Source organism: Hippocampus zosterae, chromosome 13, assembly GCF_025434085.1.
Source record: "Hippocampus zosterae strain Florida chromosome 13, ASM2543408v3, whole genome shotgun sequence".
Taxonomy (NCBI): Eukaryota; Metazoa; Chordata; class Actinopteri; order Syngnathiformes; family Syngnathidae; genus Hippocampus; species Hippocampus zosterae.
Genome location: NC_067463.1, coordinates 10,099,800 through 10,122,137, shown reverse-complemented (window position 1 = coordinate 10,122,137; position 22,338 = coordinate 10,099,800). Strand labels below are relative to the sequence as shown.

Sequence of the window (22,338 nt, the reverse complement as noted above, 5' to 3'; positions counted from 1 at the left end):
GAGTGTGTCGACTCAGTGGCAATAGTGCACGCGAGTATCGTCAGTGAGCGGGAAAGGCAGCCACTTCAAATATTCAGTATGAGTAAGCGCACAATGTGTCAGCAAAGGGGGTGATTAAATGTGCACGGCGGGGATAAGAAGAGCAGAGATCATTGATCTATTTTAGTGAATGAATCTATTGAATATTGAAAATTAAAAAAGCAAATACGTGTTGATTTCACCATGTTGATTCATGACCTTTATACCAGTCGGGCCAGCATTGTTGGATAAGGTTGACCTTTGAGAATAAAATCAGTCAGTGACCCCAATTTGTGCCTCTAATTTGATATACAAGAAATCACCACACCTGAGGAAAAACAACCAATCAGTGACGGAAGGCATGACTACGGAAGAGGATTAGGGCCAATGAAGAAAGAAAAAATAAGGTTGGCAAGATTCTGACTTTATTCTCAGAATTCTGACTTTAAAGTCAGAATTCTGACTTTAATCTCAGAATTCTGACTTTAAAGTGAGAATTCTGACTTTAATCTCAGAATTCTGACTTTATTCTCAGAATTCTGACTTTAATCTCAGAATTCTGACTTTAAAGTGAGAATTCTGACTTTAATCTCAGAATTCTGACTTTAAAGTGAGAATTCTGACTTTAAAGTGAGAATTCTGACTTTAATCTCAGAATTCTGACTTTAAAGTGAGAATTCTGACTTTAATCTCAGAATTCTGACTTTAATCTCAGAATTCTCACTTTAAAGTGAGAATTCTGACTTTGTGACGTTCGTGGAGCTATGAATTGTGGGGGGACCGTCAGCGTGTAGCGTGACTTGAAAGAACGGACATCATGTCGTCACCCAGCGACTTTTTGCGTGGCCGAGGAGTGTCGGAGGACATCCTTTCACTTTTGGAGGAGCAGAGGGTGAGTAAACAGTGCGTCGTGTTTGTTTCATTTGGAGTTAACGTGCTCCATGAAGCTTGTATCTCCGTTGCTAATCCGAATGTCATGAATGGATGCACTCAGTTTACATTCGCGAATAAGTAGAACGTAACCAATTTAAATGGGTACGTTCCTGTGACGCCACACAACGTTGTTAAAAACAACACCACTCTCGACATCGAACCCCTTTGTGTGGATGACAGTGGCCGTCTAATTGCCGTGAACTGAACACACCTGTGGTCGTGTCGTAGCAAGTACTGTAGTGACGTGCCGCAATTCAAGGCTACATCTTTTGAAGTATGTGCACATGCACGCATAAATGAAGTCAACAGGTGATGAATTGCTGTCTGAATAGGGACTTTATTATCATAGTTGCATATTCTAATACAAATAGGTTATAGAGTAATTTTCAAGCATAAATGTATCTTTATACATTCTTAACGGTTTTCAACATTCAAGAGTTGCAACATGTTTGCCTGTGTATTTGGTTTACAATTGTAGAGATTAGTATTACATTTGTGCTTCATACTTTAAAATTAAGCGATTATGTGTTACGGTGATTGAGTGTATATTTTTTCTATTTGTCTTGTTGTGCAGATTGACAGTGATGTCATAGCACTGATGGACGATGCCACCCTTGCCAATTATGTCCCGTGCTATGGAGACCGTATAGCACTCTTCAATTTTTGCAAGACTCAACAGCTCCCATCCAAAAGAAAAAATGGACTTTTGGAAAAATTACGTGAAAAAATGAAAATCAGGAAAGAAGACGGGAAAGAAGACACTTCCTCAAAGACACAACAAGCAAGACAGACGAAGAGGCAGAAAACAACGAGAAATGTTGCAATTGGATGGATACACAATGATGGAAAAATAACCAAACAGGTGAGGGAGAAGCAGGGAGGGGGTACCAGAAAATTTCAAATATCCACAGAAGCTGGGTTGAAAGAAATTCTCAAGGAAGGAAAGAAACTATTTTTCCCCGATGGAATTTCTCCTAAAGGATCTGAATTGGACTTTCAGTTTGAGGTGTGGGATTTCAAACAAAACCTCCTAACTGATGAAACCTGCCAATCCATCGGCAATATGTATGAGGCTGCAAAGCTCACGTTGTTGCGCTTTTACATTGCAACAAGGCCAAAGGACGACCACCATGATGGCAGCACAGCGTCCAAAGAAGTATTGGTTGTGGCACACGCTGCCAGTGACTACAACTCTGAAATTGAAGAGGTCTCTGTCGATTCAAATGAAATCTACACGTCATTCGACGTTTCTGTTGATTCAGAAATTACTTTTGGCCCCACATACAACACGGAGGGAGATGCAGACATCACACTTATCTATGATGGTCCACCAGATCCAAAAGATGTGATGACAGTAACTGTCCACTACACTGACACATTGAATGATATGATCATAGCATTCTCTGAAAATGCAATCTTAAACAAATCACTCAATGTGAAACGCATACTCCCAGATAATACAGAAGAAGCAGGTGTTGGATCTGGAGTACTGCGGGATGTTCTCAGCTGCTTCTGGCAGGAATTCTATGACCGATGCACCCTTGGTACATCAATTAAAGTACCATTCATTCGCCATGATTTTCCTGCAGAAAAGTGGAAAGCAGTTGGGAGAATTCTTTTAAAGGGATACCAAGATTGTTGCTACTTCCCAAACAAACTTGCATTTCCTTTCCTCGAGCAGGTGCTTTTCAACTGTGTCTATAGTGATCTAAAAACCCATTTTCTGCAGTTTGTGAGCAGCCAAGAACGTGAAGTTTTGATGGAAGCAATGAAGGACTTTTCAGAAGTGGACCTAGATGATCTTGTGGAAGTTCTTGACAGCTACGGGTGTAGAAAAAGAATCTCTGCTGAAACCTTTCCCACAATACTGCAGGAAATAGCACACAAAGAGCTTATCCAAAAGCCCATGTTTGTGATTGACTGCTGGAGGGAGGTTACTCTTCACCGTGTTTCCATCAGTCTTGAAGCACTGAACAAGTTGTGCTCGGACTTGCAACCTACCTCAAAAAAAGTCTGCCAACTGCTGAAATTTGCAACTGATTTAACCCCAAAGCAGAAGGAAGTGATAAACCATCTGAAAAGGTTCATCAGAGAGTTGGATGAATTCAAGCTTCATAAGTTTCTCCGGTTTTGCACTGGATCTGATCTTGTTGTAACCAACGCCATTCTTGTGGAGTTCCAGGAAATGACTGAGTTTAGTAGAAGGCCGGTGGGTCACACATGTGGAAAGGTTCTGCATATTGCTGACAGCTATGAAAATTTTCCAGATTTCCGATCGGAATTCAATGCTGTTCTTGAAAGTAATGTCTGGGCGATGGACATTGTTTAGCTTTTTCTTACCCGTAACTGTGTTAATAAGCCATCGTAGGTAGGTTGCATCAGCACTACATGGCTTGGGTACGTTATTGTGTTCACTGTTTACATTGTTTTGTAGAAACAAACGTTGCATTGTTTGCCGTTTTTATAGTTACTGTATATAGAAATAACTTGCATTTGGTGTTATATTACAGTAATATACAGTTCTGGGGTTTTATATACAAAAAGGCAAAGAAGTTATAACCATTGGATGGTTGTTTCAACAGCTATACTGTATTATTTAGGTCCATGCTTCTATCATTAAAAGTAAGAATTTATTGTGTTCAATAAACTTACTCTTCACTGTTTTTCTGTCTACACATGAATATTGACGGTTAATATACTTGTGTGCAACGGTGAATGGTTTAATAACATTTTACATATATTTCCTAATGGCTGTGAGGCACGTCGGCCTCACAGTGCAGAGGTGCAGGATTCGAATCCGGTTCCGGCCTTCCAGTGTGGAGTCTCCGGCTTCTCCGCATCCTCCCACATTCCAAAAACATGCGGGGCAGGTTAATGGAACACTCCAAATAATTGTCCGTGATTGTGAGGGGAGATGGTTGTTCGTCTGTGTGCACTGCGATTTGCTGGCAACCGGTTCAGGGTGCCCCCCCCCCCCCTACTGCCCAACAACTGCTGGGACAGGCTGCACAGCATATCTCGTGACCCTTGTGAGGATAAAGCGGATCAGAAAAAGTGTGGAGATGTTTTCTATCAATATTAACAATAAGACATCCATCCACTTTTGACCCACATATCCTCCAGGGTCACGGGACATGCTGGAGCCATGGCAATGTTGTTTAAAATAAAGGTTTCAGAAAGGGCAAGTCCGTGTACCTCCAGCCCACTGCTGAAAAGAGTGCAATTTAGATAAGTCAAAAAACAACAACTGGTTTATGGAGCAAATTTGAAGCTTCATTTTCCCAAAATTGCATCAGTACATACTGTATGTCAAATAGACTTCAGTAATTCCTCTCTCAACTTAACATACAAGTCACTTGCATCCAATGGATCTGATGGCGCGTGCCATTCATTTTCCTCCATAAGCAAACAACACAGTTCAAATACAGTTTCATCACAAGGAAAATTGCCTTTTGTAGTGCACTCTTCCATACATGCAGTGACCTCTTCCGTTCCAACAGGTTTTAATTGATCCTCGGCACTGTGCATCGCAGGGAATGAATACATGACGACTGGTCGACCTGAAGCTGTATCATGGTGCAAGCTTGGTCTTATTTTGTGTGTGTTCCACGTGTTCACAACTTCATCCAGCTCATCCTGAACACAAAGCAGAATAGTTAAGTCTTATATTTTCATTCGTCCAAAAACAATTTGTCCAGAAAAATTATTCTACCTGCACAAGGTTGAGAAAGCAGAACCGGATAAGACTTTTATCCAGAAAATCTCCTGAAAAGTGGCCATCATCTTGAAGTGTTTGAAATAAATTAATCCAAAACTGTGCACTCTGTTTGCGAAGGGTGGACCACCACCCTTCAATACGCTGATTGGCTGTACTTCTTCCGTAAAGGAAACTTTTCTCCGCAGCAAAATTGTCTGAGTGGTTTCTACGCAAAAACATCTGCATCTGTTCGACACAAACATTTTCTGTGCCCCTGTCTGCACGGATCCTCTCTGGACACCCACCAATGCGTGAAACAGTTTTTATAAAATAACTTGCAACCACCTTAGGGTCACTGTTTGTGGTATAGGCTTCCGCCCATAACACATACCGGCTAAAGCCATCAATACAGCCATTGATGCCAATCCCGTAGGGCTTTAATTTGTCATAGCCATCCAGGTGCCAAAGAGCATTTGGCCCCCGACAGTTGTATTGGCGCCTTCTTAGGCGACGTGCTCTTCTTATTCCCACACCTACAGGGTCAACAAATTGTATAATTTGTCTTATTGTATCTTGTGACACAACAAATCCTTTTTGAATGGCACGCAGATGAAGCCACCGATAACCTTGCATCTGTCCACTAGTCATGATCTCGTGCTGGACAAAAGCCAACACGTCTCCCAGGTCTGACTGGTTCTTTCTTCGAAAAAGACCAAGTCTTTTGCATATCCTTTTCAGAGTCCGAATACTTAAAATAGTTTCAGCATTATGTGCTAAAATCGCAAGTATTTCCTTATTACTGAATCCAAGTCTAAAACATAGCTTGATCAAGTCATCCAAATCTGGATTTCCAGCCACTGTTTGAGTTGCACCCTCCATCAGTCACTTTATCTGCACAAGAAAAGAGACAACAATTACAATCTGACAAAAAACAATGGTGGACATTTTGAAAACATGACTGCATGACCTTATGCTTGTTAAAGTTTTTAAGAATGTTCTCGCTCATGGTACTGTGTTAGTTCAAACTCAAGTATACTCATATTCAGTAAATAGTCTAAAAGTAAATAGAGGTGGGTGTGCACATACTTCCTACGACACGACCGCGTGATCAGTGTGTTCAGTTCACGGCAATGAGGCTGCAACGATGCTCCAGACGGCCACTGTCATCCACACAAAGGGGTTCGATGTCGAGAGTGGTGTTGTTTTTAACAACGTTGTGTGGCGTCACAGGAACGTACCCATTTAAATTGGTTACGTTCTACTTATTCGCGAATGTAAACTGAGTGCATCCATTCATGACATTCGGATTAGCAACGGAGATACAAGCTTCATGGAGCACGTTAACTCCAAATGAAACAAACACGACGCACTGTTTACTCACCCTCTGCTCCTCCAAAAGTGAAAGGATGTCCTCCGACACTCCTCGGCCACGCAAAAAGTCGCTGGGTGACGACATGATGTCCGTTCTTTCAAGTCACGCTACACGCTGACGGTCCCCCCACAATTCATAGCTCCACGAACGTCACAAAGTCAGAATTCTCACTTTAAAGTGAGAATTCTGAGATTAAAGTCAGAATTCTGAGATTAAAGTCAGAATTCTCACTTTAAAGTCAGAATTCTGAGATTAAAGTCAGAATTCTCACTTTAAAGTCAGAATTCTGAGATTAAAGTCAGAATTCTGAGAATAAAGTCAGAATTCTGAGATTAAAGTCAGAATTCTCACTTTAAAGTCAGAATTCTGAGATTAAAGTCAGAATTCTGAGAATAAAGTCAGAATTCTGAGATTAAAGTCAGAATTCTCACTTTAAAGTCAGAATTCTGAGATTAAAGTCAGAATTCTGACTTTAAAGTCAGAATTCTGAGAATAAAGTCAGAATCTTGCCAACCTTATTTTTTCTTTCTTCATTGGCCCTAATCCTCTTCCGTACATGACTTACAAGGTGTCAACCAATAGTTTGGACAGACACACAATGATGTGATTTTCAAAATAAAACTTCTTTCAAACTCTAATTTGAAATTTAAAAACAAAAAAACTTTAAAAATATAATAATGATAATACATTTTATTTGTAAGCGCCTTTCACAGCACTCAAGGACACTTTACAACCAAGAGCATACATATCAGTGTCTCTGTGCTGCCTGGTTCCAAATATGTCGACCCTCTCGTTGGGGACCCCGGATCTAGTGGCAATGTTACAAAACACATCTTGTCTCATTGTATTTTTATGCGGCAAAGAAAACCTCAACTATTTTCAATCATACTTCCACCTCTCTTTTATGAGACATTTTGTTGTATTCCTACATCTGATCAAAGTCTTATCCTTCCAATGCCCTCCAGCGATCAAGCTGCTTTTACTTTTTCTTCTTTTCCCTCTTCTACTCTGGCACTGCTTTTGTCACACCAAGAAATCATGTTTCCTTTCTCTTTTGCCTGTAACTACTTTTGTACAATAAGTTGAAAGAAATGTATAAGAAAGCGGTTGCCATGCCAACCATGTTCACCACATTCATCCGGTATTCTGTCGGTGTGTGTGTGTGTGTGTGTGTGTGCGCAAGGCAGAAAAAAGGTTTAACAAAGCAAGACAAAGTCGATGGTAATTACACAGGGTGGGGGAAAAGTGTCTAAACTGTAGACTTCTGCAGGAGAGCTTGCCTCCCAAACCCATCTCTCTAAAACACACACACCTTAATCTTCGAGAATTAATCCCTGCAATTTATCAAACTATATAATAATATTAGATAATATTCAGCCTGATTCGGAAGCCTGTAATAAAAGTCATGAAGTATCCTATTATTTATATGAAACTATTGTCACTGGAAGAAATTCCTTGGTCTCATAAATATGTTGATATAAGCAGCGCTCAACTCATCTACTGTACAGGAAGTAAATATATCATTTAAATGATTCGTTCGGAGTGCCATTGGTTTTTTGACACAAGTTCATCTCAAAGACAAATAGTTGTAGAAAAATAGAGTACATCTTTTTTTTTCCCTTCGATGAGCAGCAAAGCCATTTTTTCAGTTGAATGTTTGATGTACAGTATGTCATGCAGTTATAAAATGAAAATAACCACAGGTAAAGCTAAAAAACAACAGACACACTTGATTTTAATGTGGATGTCAGTTAACTGTATATTTTTTAAAAAAACAGTCATTCTGAAAGTGATCCAACCATGAAAGAGATGTTGGTGACAAATAATCAAACTGTGAAGCTGTCCTACCTTGGCTGCCATGACCATGGAGGAGCCTCCGCGGATGCCCAAAATGGGAATGTGAGTCTGGGCGGAGATGAAGTCCAGGATCTGAGCGATGGCCTCCTGGTCCGTGTCGTCGCCAAAAACAACGCCTTGCAAAGAGTTCCTCGACATTTGTGTACAGATCCGATTGATGATGCTCTTTGGATCGGTCTCATTCATGGTGACCACCTCCACCTTTGGAGGGTAAGGGATGTGCAGGAAGTCCTCTTTCTCAAGTCCCGCCCCCAGGGACACTTCACTAGAGTTCCCGACCAAAATGACGGCGATGCTGAGGGAGCTGATGAGTTTGGGGTTGATTGGGGGTAGGGCCTGTGGCCCGGGAGAGTACTGAGGGGGAATGACAACGCCGCGCTGAGTGCTGCCTCCCCTCTGGACACCTTGCCCTCCTGGGGCGCCTCCTGGTCCTGAACCTGGACCTCCACCCCTGCCACGAGCCCCGCCGATGGGCTGCAGGAGCGCGAAGAAGATGAGGAAGAGAATGAGCAGCTGTGGCCGAGCATTTGACCGACATAATGTCTGTTTTAGGGGTGTAGCGGGAGGACGATGGGGGCAGGAGGCAGAGGAGAGGTGTGTTCCCCGAGGACAGGTGGGAGATGGGGGGAGGCTGACAAGCATTGTGGAGGAGTGTAAATGCCGTCCCTGCAGGAAGAAGACAAAAAAAAAGGATGGAAGGTATTAGGACTACAGAATGTACCCCAACACAGAGGGTTGTCATTAACATAGTTGCTGAAGCAGAAATCCTCAATAGCTGGGACCCAAATTCCTTCCTATATTGACACCCACCCATGATGAGAATTATTTTGACGAATGTTTGAATTTTGTATCAACGCCCCAAAAAATTATGGTGGCTTTATTTTCCCTTGTGCTCACCAATCAAATGCTTTGCATTTCCTCCCAAATGAAATGCCAATTAAATAGTTTAGTCATAGCATCTTGGTGAGTGGAGCCGCTCCGCCCCCCTTTGGAAAAAAAAAAAAAAAGACTGTGATCTGACAGGCTCAAAAGCAAGTGGGTGGCCATTTAATGTTTAGATTATCCTCCTCCACAAGCCTCCAAACATGTTTCCTCCTCTCAGTCGTTTCCTCCTCCAAGCCTGTCTGAAGTGGAGTGCAGACCTATTATTTTGTATTATTACTATTATTTACAGCTCCTTTATTAGCCACCACACAGAAAAGCAGCACAGTGGAGCATAAAAGGAGACAAGTGGGAGGGGGTCGGGGGAAATGAGAGACTAAACTTAAGTGGAGAGGGAGGTGACAGGCAGGGAGAAACAGTATTAGTCATAGCTTGTTGGGAAGATAAGGCCTTTTTTTTTTTACAGCTACACGTGTGTTTGCACGCATAAATACAACCACACTATGGATGGCTATTCGACTAGATTTTCTTGAGCAGCTATGAAGTAAACTACCCATCCATTTTCTGTAACCTTTTGGGAGAGTAGGAGCCTATCCCAGTCGACTTTGGGTGGAAAGCAGCAAAGACTCAGTTTTTTAGAATGTGGGAGAAAGCTGGAGGACCAGAAAAAAAAACATTTAGAAGGATTACGGTAAACGCCCACCCCTCCTCCCAAAAAAAACCCACTTATTTGCATTTACTTTGGACATCTTTTGAAGCAGTGACTCGTGGAGAACCTGTTACTCCCCTGCAAACACACATTGAGCATTTTTCTTCATTTCTCATTGCATCGTACATGAATACAGCAAAGCCTGTAAGGTGTGCAATTTGGTGCCAAGTTTGTGTGGTCTTTTTTTTTTTTTTTAGGCTCACACTCAATGGGGTGCAATTCTAGTTTCTTGTTGCACTCCAAATTGGGCAAGAAGGAGCCTTTTAGATGAGGCATAAGTGTAAGACGAGCTCACACAACACCTTTGTTAATATTTTATTCATTATGCAGTGCACAAGTTTATAGAATAGAAACAAAGTTGTGAGGTGAGACGGGAGGGGTGGGTTGTGGGAAATGTGCAATGTGCGAAGTAGGATGAGGCAAAATAGGCCTTCATAGAAAGAAGACGATTTCGAAGGTCTGATCACTGGAGGTTAGTCAGCCTTAATGACAGGTGCAAATTCTAATTGAAAACTAGCCGAATTCTCCGCGAGGACAGAAGCCAAGCAAGGGAATGAAGAGGAGGAGGAGGAGGAGGAAGCGAGTGGGAGGAAGGCAGCAGAGAGCAGAGGAGAGAATAAATAGAGACATCCACAAAAGAGACGGAGGTGGAGGAAGACATGGCAAGAAGGAACCCAGAAGATGTATCAGAAAGGAGCAGCTGAGAGGCGACACAAAGCACACGAAAGATTTGTCGAAAAGAGGACATGAATAGCATGCTGACGACCAAGAAGAGCTTGAGGTTAAAGGAGGTGGCTCGGATTACTTAAATAAAAAAGTAGATGCCAGCAGAATGTGGGAGGGAAAACCCGATGTGAAATATGCAAAAGGGCAAGTGAATGCGTAGAGCCAGGTCAAATGAGACAAATTGCTCAGATGAAAAGTCAAGGCTAGAAGTGTGACAAAACCACAGAGCAACAGTCGGCCCATTTGAATTCGTGCGCGTAACAGTCGTGCTCTGTTGCCATAGTAACAATTCAAATGTGCTTGCACAACACGCTGATGGACAGGAAGATACAACGCCTCGCATGATAACGCGCCATTTTACTTTTTATTTGAGGTGTTTGTGCCAGCACAAATACAAAACTGGCCATTAAGAATAGTGCAAAACTACACACATACACACACACAGTAGGTTAATGCACTATGCTGCGGATAGAGACGAGCCAGTGCTCCTCCGCCTTTTAGTGCATCTCACATTAAAAATGACCCCCCCCCCCCCAAAAAAAAGAGCTACAGCGATGGAGGCTGACAGAAGAGGTGCTGTCAGCCCATTTGGACTAATCAGTACCAGACCACATCACCACTGTCACAAAGGGCTCCCTAATTCAATACCTTTTAAATGTCACAAGTGGATCATTTCACTCGCAAGACATCCAACCCTGCGGCGACGAGGCTCTCGCTGGATGAACACTGACAGCATTAACGCAGCAATTAGAGACACATATGTAGCAGCATTCAAAAGTGAGCGGCAGCTGCACCCTGTCGTGTATAACGTACAACTCGTGGCCATATTCGGCGGGCATCACCAAGCGGTGAGCCCAGCTTTTCTCCAGTGTACACTGATTCACGAGCGCGGTGCAAAACGATCCGTGAAGGAGATCAAGCACCGTTTGCGTCCGTGCCTTTCGACATCCGAGCCCTCGGTGACGGCCGCACGTCCTCCCGTTTCCACAACTTGAAAGCGATTAAGAGTCATTAAGATGGAACGCGCCCCACAATTTCAAATGCACGTAGGCGCTCGTAATCGGTCTCTACGATGGCCCTCGAGATTTGAGGTGGTGGGCTGCGTTTTACACGACGGGGGGGGGGGGGGGGGGGGGGGCGGTGAAAGGCATTGTGGATAACACAAGCTGACAGGCAGATCCATTAAGGGGGGCCCCCCTTTACTTTAAGCGGGCAGTCAGTTGCAGGTGGAGGCGGCTCGGGTGTCATCTCAGTTTACTGGCAACACGCCACATAATCTATATGTACTAACAAATGATTTCAAGGCTCGTACAACAAAGCACTTTGAATAATGTTCCGTCTCCGACCGAGCCTTAATGAGAAGCGAAAAAAAACACCTTTCAATGAAAGTGGAAATATCCCACAGGAGATTAGAAAGAGCAGACAGCATTTGGCATTTTCACTTTTTTTTAAATCTTTTTATCACAGCACGTCCCCGGTAATTTAGAAACATTCAGCAGTGCTGAGACAGGTTCTTAATAGGTCAGTTGTCAGCTGTTGATCCCGTCTATTATCGTTCCACTAATAAGGCACGTTGCTTTGTTTATCGTATTGCCCAAGAGGTCCTCATTATGTTGGAGTGCAAAAATACAGAAATTACAGGAGTTAGGAAAGGGCATAAAAGTGGATTTGTTGAGGCGTTGTTTGGTTCTCAGCGTTTGTACCATTACTGTTATTACAGTATTGGCCCGAATATAAGACTGTTTTTTTGCATTGACATTGAAAAAGTGGGAGTCGTCTTGTATTCGGGGTCGAGACATTATACCCATTGTCGACGCTAGATGGCGCCAGATATCATTGAAGCGAATGCTGAATTTGACTCCCCCAGGCTAAAGTGAACCCCTGTCACGAAGAATAAAAATAAAAATAGTGGTAAGAAAGAAAATAATAGAAGTGATAACAGAAAATGGAGAAACGTAGCGACAATCTGGAGAAAAGTGGGTCGAAGATCGACCCGGTTAACCGGCAGCTGAGGAAGAGTTATGATGTAATTTACATTTCAAAAACCAGAAGCCATTTATTTACGAATATGATTGCACTGTAGTTGACATATTTAAATGTTCAGATATTAAGATTTGGATCAGGAAAAATAACATGCTTTTTTCTTTCAAATATATTGTTATAATCATTTGTTTCAGATGTACTGTAATTATTTTCTGTATAAAAATGAATTTGGTGTTCAAATCGAGTCTGGTGGTTTTGTTGCTTGGCAGTTCGCGTACTGCATTTTGCCCTCAGTTGCTTCAAGAAGCAAGAAAACAAGAGTCCATCGCACACAATTGACAGAATACTTCCTGAACGCCCACCAATAATTTGAAACTCATCCCTCATTCTATATGGGTATTTAATTGCAGTCTTGAAAAGAATCAACCAATGGTATTCAACCCCAGCCCCCAATAAAAAAAAAAATTGCTGCCTTATTTTGTGAAAGACACCGGGTGGCACCCGTCCGTCAAACCTGTGCGGCGCTGCTACGCTCAGTCAGGTAATCAGATGTCGTGCGGCTGTAATGACTCCCTGCATGGTGAGTGGAAGCCAACACATTTGCTATTTGCAGCCACTGTAATTAATCAATTCACAAAGTCAAACTGACAGAACATTCCCCCCCCCAAAAAAACATATCCCGAGATGGCCGTGTATGCACTAGACCATGACAACTAAATCACAGTGTGGCAAGACAGGTTGTCACAAGTACTAATAAACGCGTTCTTCTCTAGTTGTCGGCTGAATGTATTCAATGTCTGCGGGAGAAAATAAAGAACGCAGAAAATACAGTGATCGCTTATTATACCTGTACGCAATTGGCAAATGGGCCAACAGTCTCTAAAACGCAAACCTCCCAAGTTACCCAAAACCCAGGCATCATGTGTGCCTTCAGCTCAGTGAGCATCCAGTGCACAAGCCAGCTGGATTTGCTTTTACTGTGACCGTTTTGTGACGTCGCTGAAGTGCTGAAGTGAAGGCAGGGAGGAATATTTTGATGATAACTGCGGTACTGGAAATGGAACTTATTACAATGTAGGAAAGGAAAAATAGAAGTGTTTTGTCGGCCCATTTCAACAACAGAACAACACAATAAACCCATCGAATTCAGTTACAGTCAAACCTCGGTTTTCGAACGTCTCTGTTCTTGACCAAAAATAGCTTTTTTTTTAGGCCTCGGATTACAACCCAAAATCGGTTTTCGACCAAACTGAGCGTACTGGAATGCGCCACTTGACTCCTCCCGCTTTCCTTATACGAGGAAGTGACGCTTCCTCGGGTAGACGAGGAAGTAACACTTCCTCGTGCAGCGTTCTATTGTGAGCAGACGTCTTCTGTCCACTGTGCATTGTTTTCGTTTTTTTTTTTTATATGTGCATGACAGCTCCAACTGTGATGCTTGCGGTCGACTGGCAACCAGTACAGTACTGTAACCCAGCATCTTGCGCAGTCAGCTAGGATTGGCTCGAGCTCACCTTCGACCCAATATGAGGACAGTCAGGCCTGGAGTGGGTCATCCGGACAACAGGATAATTTTGCGGTGGGACAAGTTGCTATATGAGCTGCTCGAAGATTCACTTTAAATTCTTCTGTGTTGAAATCATCAAATAAAGCGTGTTCTCATACAAATGTACTCCTAACACATTGCTAGATCCTGACTGCGCTACTTTTGTTGCTAAGGGTCTCATCAAGTCGCAATAATTTGATGCCAAACGAGGCAATAAAAAAAATCTATGTGCAAAATTAGGTATCGTAGCGGCATGTAAAAGTTAGCCATAGTCACCAGACTTAACATCTTGTAGACTAGCCACAGCAGCAAGGGGGACTGTAAATTCACTGACAAAGTTCTTGGCTTGGCTGTTCTTGGTATGATCGAGTCTGGTCAAGAATCCTCTCTTGGCTAATGAGACACACGACATAATTCCACCGTCACACTGAGGCTGACTCGGCTCTTCAAATAACAACGACTGTATATGCAGCCCAGGCAAGCACACATCAACTCAGATTAGAACGGAAGCAGCGTGATAACAAAACAACACATATGCCGAGGGAGGAGGAAAAGGATGGGTTGAGGACCCATCTATCCCCTGGGGTCTTCATTACCTCATTGAAGTCATTTATTCCACCAAGCTTTTCAAATATCTACTGCACTGGAATTAATTTAGCAGTAAAGAGACGTGTCCCTCCAGGAGGATACGCGGAGATCAACCATCGGAAGGCCCCGGCCAGCATCGTTTCAAAGCTAAACAACATGCTGCTGCTGTATGTTTATTATGTCATGAGAGGCCGTGTTGATTTCAAAGGCCGGGCGGCGCTTTTCTGAACATTACAAATCCGTTGGCCTTATCAGCACGCTAAAAAAAAAAAAAAATTTAAAAAAGAGCACAGCCGTTAGCGTTCTTTGAAGCGCAAATGTGGCACGACAAGACTGTCAAGCGTGATAGCGCCTGAACAGATTAGCATGGACAGTACAATGCCTTTTTTTTTTGTTCCTGACAAATAAAAGCACTATGACTCATACTCTTTGATTAGTTGAAGTTATTCGTGGAAAAACACTTTCCAGTGAATGTTCTGCCATCTAAAATTAAGAAAAGAAATGAACCAAGTAAACTGACTGTTAATGAGCCACATAACTAAAGAAACTGAAGGACAAAAAGTTTGGTTCTCGTCTATTGTTACAGTTACAAATGTAGTACAATAACTCTCCGCTTTCAACAACCCGTTTATTTCTAATGGTTGATGTCATAAAAAGTGATGTTAAAATATTTTGGGGAAATACCTTGTGGCATATTTAGGATTGGAAACTTTCAATGTAGGCAATTAAAACCATTTTCAGGGGATGCGTCGATCACTTGTGTTGTTTTGTCATCTACGGCAGACCTCAGTTCTGATCCCTAAAGAATAGATATGAATTTCGATTGTCTCAGAAACAGAGATAAAGTGAATATTCCATGATGGATTTTACTCCACTTCACCCTGCACAAGTTTGAAGAATGGAACAAGAAAGGCGCTTATAAATAAAATGTATTATTATTATTAAAATATTTTTGGGCCTCGATGTTAGGTTACTCTACGCAAGATAAAACAAAAATACGGAATATTTCCTCTCACAAGCAAGAACTGTGTCTTGGGCTGATGTGCGACGTCTTTTTGTGTGCCCATTAAATTTTGGGCTCCCGCTCAGAGCAGAGCAGCTGCGGTCTGAATGATGTTTGGCTGAAGAGATGAACAGATTTTTTATTCACGGAGACAGCACATGTGCTGCGGGACACATTCCGTTCTTTAATACTTGGCAGTAGGGGAGAACACCCAGGAACTGTTGCATCGCACGTAAATGTATTCCAAATCTGCTGCCATGTTAAAATCGATGCTAATTATTTCAGGGGCTGTCACTCGGGCCGTCGAAGCTCTTCTGACTTGTGTCCCCCCCCCCCCCCCCCCCCCAATTTATGAACTTGCAACATTGGCATTGGAACTAGAGATCAGAACACTTAATACACAAATATTCTCCCAGTTACAATTTCAGAGATGAACATATTTGCTTCGATCGAAACAAGCATATTCAGATCTGCAGTTTGTGGGGTAAACGGATTGAACTTTCCTTTAACCCTTTCAGGCACAGCGGTTACTACAGTGGACAGATTACCACGTCATCAGGTTACAGGGTGCATGAAAGGGAGGAGAAGGAGTGTTGTACTGGCAGATCAATAATTTGACCAAAGACTTTCATACCAAAGGCAAGCAGCGCTGAACCATCTTCAGGCAAGGCACATTGATGCTTTGCTTTTGCTTGCCATAAAAAAGATTTTGGCAGATAATTTCTTTGGATGGTGATTTTTTGTGATTTGCCTTGTAAGAAGGCCCTCCACGTTACAGGCCTGCAGAGGAGGCTGCCCTCCAGCTGGTAGGAATGAGGGTCAAGAAGGGCAGCACGTGCCGAACCTCCTATGGTGCCAGGCTATAACAGAGACTTTTCATTCCATTTTTAATGGCTTTGAAAAAGTGAGTGAAGGTTATTTCGTAGTGTCATTTCTGGGCATTTTTGTTTGATGAAACACCAAATGAAGCGATGAGCGGGGAAGACTCAATCAAAGCAACCGTCTTTCTTCTTTCGGCCAAATCTCACAGCTTTTGTTGCCATTGTATCGACCGTGCGCCCATTAGATCAAAAGAGGAGCAGAAAAAAAAAGAGGGGAATCTTCAATCAATCTGTCGGCACACTCATTGGTTCATTGGAATTGGACCACGTTCACTTTAAAACGCATGCTTGCTTACATCCCGCCAAAAGATGGCCACCCAGAATCGGATCAGTCTCACAACTGGCCAGATGGATTTCAGACCTGGCAAACGATGTTCTTACCACACAAATGCATCCGTCTTGCAAAGTCTTTTTTGACTTTGTGCTTTCACTGTCGTTAGCTCGCGAGTAAGTTAAACCAAAAGCAGCAGGACATTTGCAATTGTTGATGGCTCCGTTTTACTTTACTTGTCAGCCCCGATATAATCACACCACATCGCGTTGGCATAGATAAGAAATATCAATGCAGGGCAACAGAATGGTACAGCATTAAGACCTTGGCCAGCAGCTATCAAATATTTCCAGGTACGAGTATCCTACTGGAAAACACACAAGTATTCCGATAAAATATTGTTCTGCTTGGTGAAAGAAAAAAATCTGAATTCACAAGTGAAGTAACGCCACAAACGCAAATGAAAGCTAATCGTTAGCTTGTGGTGTAACCCATTGTAGGGTAACGTTCAGGTAGCGGAGGCCTGTATGGGTGCGTTGAATTAGCGCTCCACGATATTGGAAAAACATGCGATTTGCGATATGGATGTTGAATATTGCAAGGTTGAGATTTTAGTCGTGTGGTGGGCACATGAGTCATCATTCCGTCATTGGTTTCGGACAGCCCAGTTTGTCTGTTGTCATCGGCGACAGCCAGTCGGTGTCGAGAATGTTTTTTTATGTGGGTGCGTCTGTTTATGTTGTTTTTTGATGGGATGGGAGGGTTGCGTGTGTGTGTGTGTGTGTGTGTGTGTGTATCTGTGAAACTTAGTGAGCAGATTCTCGACACTGATTGACTGTCGTCAGCGACGACCGAAAAGGCCTGCCTGCAACAATGATGGCATGATGACTGATGGACCGTCGTGCCCACGACTTGACATTACTGCGTTATTTAACATGTACTTTCAACCTCAAGAAATCACATTTTCTATTATCTAATGAACGGAATACATTTTTTTTCACGCAACAATTTACGGAGGATCAATGTATTCTTCGCTGAAAATAAGTGCTATAGCTATGCTTTTTTTTTTCAATAGATTGCGCAGCCCTACTTTGAATATAAAAGTTGGAATTGTCTATTTTTCTTTAGTTGAACCGTAACCCTGAGCTGAGACGAGCAACAAACAGCACAAAGATTCTTTTTTTAAGACTATTTACAAATGACATCTGCCAAACTACCTCTTGTTGCGAAGAGAAATGGATTGAGCTTCAACAGCTTCCAACAGGTCAAACAACTGTTGACTGGCGTTCTTCACCGACTTGCCATTAAAGGTCGGCGCTTGATTGCAATTCTCCCAATTACTTTCAGAAGCTTGCAATCAGATCAAGTTCCTTCATCTTCACTTCCCAGGAGGGAAGCGCATCTCCAGAGTTCTAAGCATGAAGTTAGACGCTTTCCTGTAAATCCTCACATCTATTTTCTGTTCAGCTTTTGAGGACTGCGCCATTACACATTATTTTGTCTCGTTCCGCCCTCACCCCAAACTGATTCCTTTCATCCTTCCACCTCAACCTTTTCCTCAGCGTGTGCATCTCATCTTTTTCTTTTGTTCTGTCACAGTGTTCCATTTGTGTGGAAATCCTTCAGAGGAGTATTGAAAGCCCCCCCCCCCCACCTTTGGATGTGGCATGCAAAGTGGCAATTCTTGATGAAATTTGTGATGGTGTTATTCGTTGACACTCACCACCAGGATGCAAAAAGACTGCAGCGTCTGGGAGAGAGCGAGAGAGAGAGAGCTCAACCAAACGAGAAAAAAAAGAAACCATTTGTGTTGCACACATTGCAGATCTGTGCTGCAGATCTGGGGGGCGAGCGCCGTTTGAGCAGCACGCCAAGGAGCGCAGCAGCGTGGGTAGAGGCGGCATCGCAGCATTGGGCCCCCTCCTCTCTATTCTTAGCTCTTCCTCCTCCTATCACAGTCACACATGACGAGGTGTAGGAAGGGCGAGGAGGAATTAAAAAATAAATAAAAATAAATAAAAAAACACCAGGATGTAATTCACACTTGTTTGTCAGTTTTCTTTTTATATACAAGTTGACGGTTATTCATGTAGCTTCTGCTGGCACTGTAATGCCATTTAATTGTACTTGTGGTGGTTGTTTTCAAATCCAAAATTTGTGTTATGTTAAAAAAAAAACAAAAAAAAAAAACAATGAAGTTACATCTCGGTCCAAGGGCACACTAATCAATTTTGCTCAAGGTTGCCCAAGTTTTCGCACTCTTTTACAACAAAGTTTGTCACTCTGGTTTTGAAATAATTCAGGGGTCGGCAACAAGCGGCTCCAGAGCCGCATGCGGCTCTCTAGCGACATCTATTGGCTCCCTGGAGCTTTGTGTAAAATGTTTGAAAATGGAAAAAGATTTTGATAGGAGGCTAATCTAGCTCAAATAGATAAATACATGTTGCAGCTCCGAAAAAGGAGAGTTGTGGTGTTTTTTTTAAACGTACACATTATGCTTTTAACGGTTTCGACAAACGGACAAGTCTGCGTCCGACTCCGTGGTTTCTTTTCTCGTTCGACTCGAGAGGCGTTAGAAGACAGCCTCCGAAAAACGGAAATTAATAATCAGTTCACTGACACTAAGAAAAGCGAAGATAATTCACGAAAACAAAAAATCAAATGAGGAAATCACAAAATAAATTCTATGGGGGCGTTTGTGAACACACAACAAAGGAATAAATAAACAATTCGGAGACAATCCAGTCTCCTACATGCATAGAGCATGTTTCCTTCATTGTAAATTCCTGAGAAGGCTTTTGTGGCTCCTGAAATATTTGTTTTTTTATGTCCTGTATGGCTCTTTCAACATTTTGGGTTGCCGACCCCTGAATTAACCAAACAGATTCAAAATCATGTTAAATGGCAGTCAGCACGCAGTATTGCCAATTACTGTGCTTCCGATTAGAACTACCAATAAGCTATTCAAGTCGGCTTTACTTCCACCCCCCCTCTTTTTTTTTTTTGCTTTCTAGCAGCAGCCTGAAGGCTTTGCGCTGACGCCGTCTCTTCATAATTCCCTCCATCTGACTAAGGCCCCAGTTCCAGCTGAAGAAAAATAGCCACAAAGCACGATGCTACCGGCACCATGCTTCGCTCGAGGACTGATGTCCTTTTGATGAGCAGTTTGCAGTTCGGTTTCATCGGCCCATAAACATTTTCCCACATTTGGGAGCTTTTGTTGCCCCAAAAATAATGATGGTGACAGACGTATTCAGTCTTTTACCATTTTGCACATGCCCTCCTCCCTCTTCTCCCTCCCCTTCTCACCAGCTCTCAGTAAACAACAAACACCAGGCTACTCGGCACCTGCAAGCCTTCCGCGACTCAATCCACATTTGTAAAGCCGCACACACGTGGCAGCTTGTATCCATAAGTGACTCATCAGGCCGCGTGCAGCCAGCGTCTTAACCGCCTCTCGCTCTCTTGTGGCGTGTGCGGCACCTCAAACCGCTGACACTCTGCACACAGTTCACACACTCAAGCAAGGGGGGACGTGCCTGCTGTCCGAATCACAAGAGAGTCGGGGCTCGGCTCCCGTAATCCCTCAATACACAAACCAAAAACATGCAACATCACGACTCGGCAATGTCACGGCCTCCTTGCCGCTCGCGCTCTGAGTGAGAGCGACGCCTGTGCGCAAAGCTGTTGGCATCCCGTTCACAAAGCCTTCAACGGGGAGTATGTCCTCCAAAGAGTACTGCGAACAGAGTTCACAGTCAGTGCACTGCAATGTCAGCCCGGTAAGGGACTCGTGATACATTATTCACTCCCACCACTACATCTGGAAGGACAACTTTTATGGGGTTTTCAATTCGAGTGCTACCTCTACTTACGAAGGTCTCTTCATACCAAATTTCCAAGTTACAAAATGTCAAGAATCGAAAAGAAGAAAAATGTCAAGATTCGAAAGGTACAAATGGAGTGTGGCTTTAAGTAGGAGCTCCGAGTTTCCTGAATGCAACATGCTCTGCCATTGGCTGTTCCCGAGCATCATTCTGGCATCCCATTGGCTAAGAGGGACCACCCAATCGAAGGGCAGAGTTACCGGAGTTTTATCTTTTTATTTTGCGTTATATCAGCTTCAAGCAAGCATGCTTTGCCTCGCTTCCTTTTATTTTTGTGCACGAGAGCACCTTTGAAGACCTTAGTAACGTCAGCGTCAAAAACATTTTGCTTTTTCACTTATCCCAAATAAAAGGTACAGCCTCAAAAGACTGGAGTGTTAAGTTCAGTGATCTACTTAAATGTTGCCTGTCCAGTTGAAGTATTTTATGAGAATGAAACTGTTGATCTTGAAACTGATTTTAAGTTCCATGATGTCCAATAGGGAAAATTGTTTCCGCTAACATCCCAGAAACAAATTGCATAGCATGGCTGGGTGCTAATTATAGCACTGTATCATAATAGTAGGTTGGCGTTGAAGCCGTCCTGTTTTTTTGACGGGAGGACCACGGTGTCCCACACCTGCTGTGAGTCATGCCGAGATGCTTCATCACGCTGTGGTGAATGCACATGTGGGGAAAAGCGCCGTTTGGATCTGCTCTTCAAGTTTTCACTCAAAGCTGAGGGGGTAAGAGACAAAAAGATGGGGAGAGGGATGTAATCCGCCCAAGGCAGAAAGCCAAAGAGAAATCCAGGAGCGCGAACGGAGGCTGCGCATCGACGGGATTTGACATGTTTCTCCATTTCACACACAAGCAGAATTAGCTGTGAAGGCTGCACGGCTTGGCCGGCTCGACGAGCTTTCCAAGGAATTGCCAAATTAATGTTCACTTGGTATACGCCTGCTCTTGCAAGAATTAAGTGGGATTTTGTGTTCAAATATGTTTGAAATCTACAGATACTGTAAATCATAATTAATTCAGAAATCATTTCAATTTCTTCCTGAAGAAATTTGGGTCAGTCGTCTTTGGTTGTTTAATGTGTGGTGTTGCGCCTAAGCCGAGTAGTAAATGTGATTTTGCGTCGTTTCTGCATTTTAAATCATGCGTACTATTCCAAACAATTACCACCATTGACGTGCCGCTGCCAGTTTTTAAAACAATCCTTTCATCCCACCGAGTCACTATGAACAAAAAACAAAAGCTGTACCATCATGCTGGCTGCCTTTGTGCGATCCTTATTGTCTGGACCCGTTAGTGAAGTCGAGCGCTTATTGAATTCAGAACTTTGCTATCGCTTACTTCTAGAGTCGGCTCGCTATCAGAAAAGACGGGGGGAAAGACGAGACAAGGCTGTCACTGTTCAGTTGCTCTAAATACGTCTATAAATGCTTCTAATACATATAAGTGGATTACCCTATGGATCAATTGTCAAAGTGGAATGTTTCTGCAAAAAGATGAGCAGGATTGCTGCTACTTTGTTGTCAAGTTCACCGACACCACATGGCGCTGATATCTCAGGGATTTGCCTGTAGGACCAAAGCAAATAATCATCCCAAAGATTGCTTATATGTTGAAAAACTCATGAGTTGGCTCGCTCATATCTCGAGGCACCATTTCATCTAGAGTCAACCCCCACAACCCGCGGGGGATCGGGCCCAGGCCAGTCTACAAATATTGAAAATCCACATGTAATTGATGCCTCTCTCTCTTCACCCCCCCCCCCCCAGAAGAATCAGGCCTCCTTAGGCTGCATTTTCGGCCGCCGCATGACGTCACTTCGGGCGCGACTCGACCGCACGTGGTGTCAAAATTTCCATTAAGCCCGTCCAAATTCGCCATGGTTGATGCGGTCCAAGCTACGTGGAGAAGGTGTACTGCATATTGTCTTTCTAGAATTTGGAAATGCGTGCAGTTGCGCACACGCTGGAAGTGACGTCATGCGGCCC

The 22,338-nt window shown here is 43.1% G+C and overlaps 3 protein-coding genes across 10 annotated transcripts in view; 1 reads left to right on the top strand and 2 right to left on the bottom strand.

The window, feature by feature from the left end:
* Positions 1-22,338, bottom strand: part of grin2bb (glutamate receptor, ionotropic, N-methyl D-aspartate 2B, genome duplicate b) — a 92,016-nt gene that overhangs the window by 63,498 nt on the left and 6,180 nt on the right. For 6 of the 7 annotated variants that reach the window (XM_052084270.1, XM_052084267.1, XM_052084269.1 and 3 more), the window contains one exon: positions 7,869-8,543. In XM_052084270.1, coding sequence (XP_051940230.1) covers positions 7,869-8,543 — 675 coding nt within the window. Of the gene's footprint in view, positions 1-7,868; positions 8,544-21,805; positions 21,919-22,338 lie in introns of all 7 variants that reach the window. The other variant, XM_052084271.1, reaches the window with a different exon arrangement.
* LOC127613309 (uncharacterized) lies at positions 385-3,317 on the top strand. The gene is made up of 2 exons (XM_052084278.1): positions 385-910; positions 1,526-3,317. The coding sequence occupies exons 1-2, from the start codon at positions 836-838 to the stop codon at positions 3,278-3,280; spliced, it is 1,830 nt and encodes a 609-aa protein (XP_051940238.1). The 5' UTR covers positions 385-835; the 3' UTR covers positions 3,281-3,317.
* On the bottom strand, positions 4,203-6,335 carry LOC127613313 (uncharacterized). Of its 2 annotated transcripts, none has more exons than XM_052084288.1 (3): positions 6,030-6,335; positions 4,664-5,539; positions 4,203-4,587 (listed from the first exon to the last, which is right to left on the bottom strand). In XM_052084288.1, exons 2-3 carry the CDS (start codon positions 5,525-5,527, stop codon positions 4,261-4,263), a joined length of 1,191 nt encoding a protein of 396 aa, XP_051940248.1. In that variant the 5' UTR covers positions 5,528-5,539; positions 6,030-6,335; the 3' UTR covers positions 4,203-4,260. The 2 variants fall into 2 exon arrangements, with proteins under 2 accessions (XP_051940248.1, XP_051940249.1); XM_052084289.1 differs by lacking the exon at positions 6,030-6,335 and adding an exon at positions 5,735-5,906.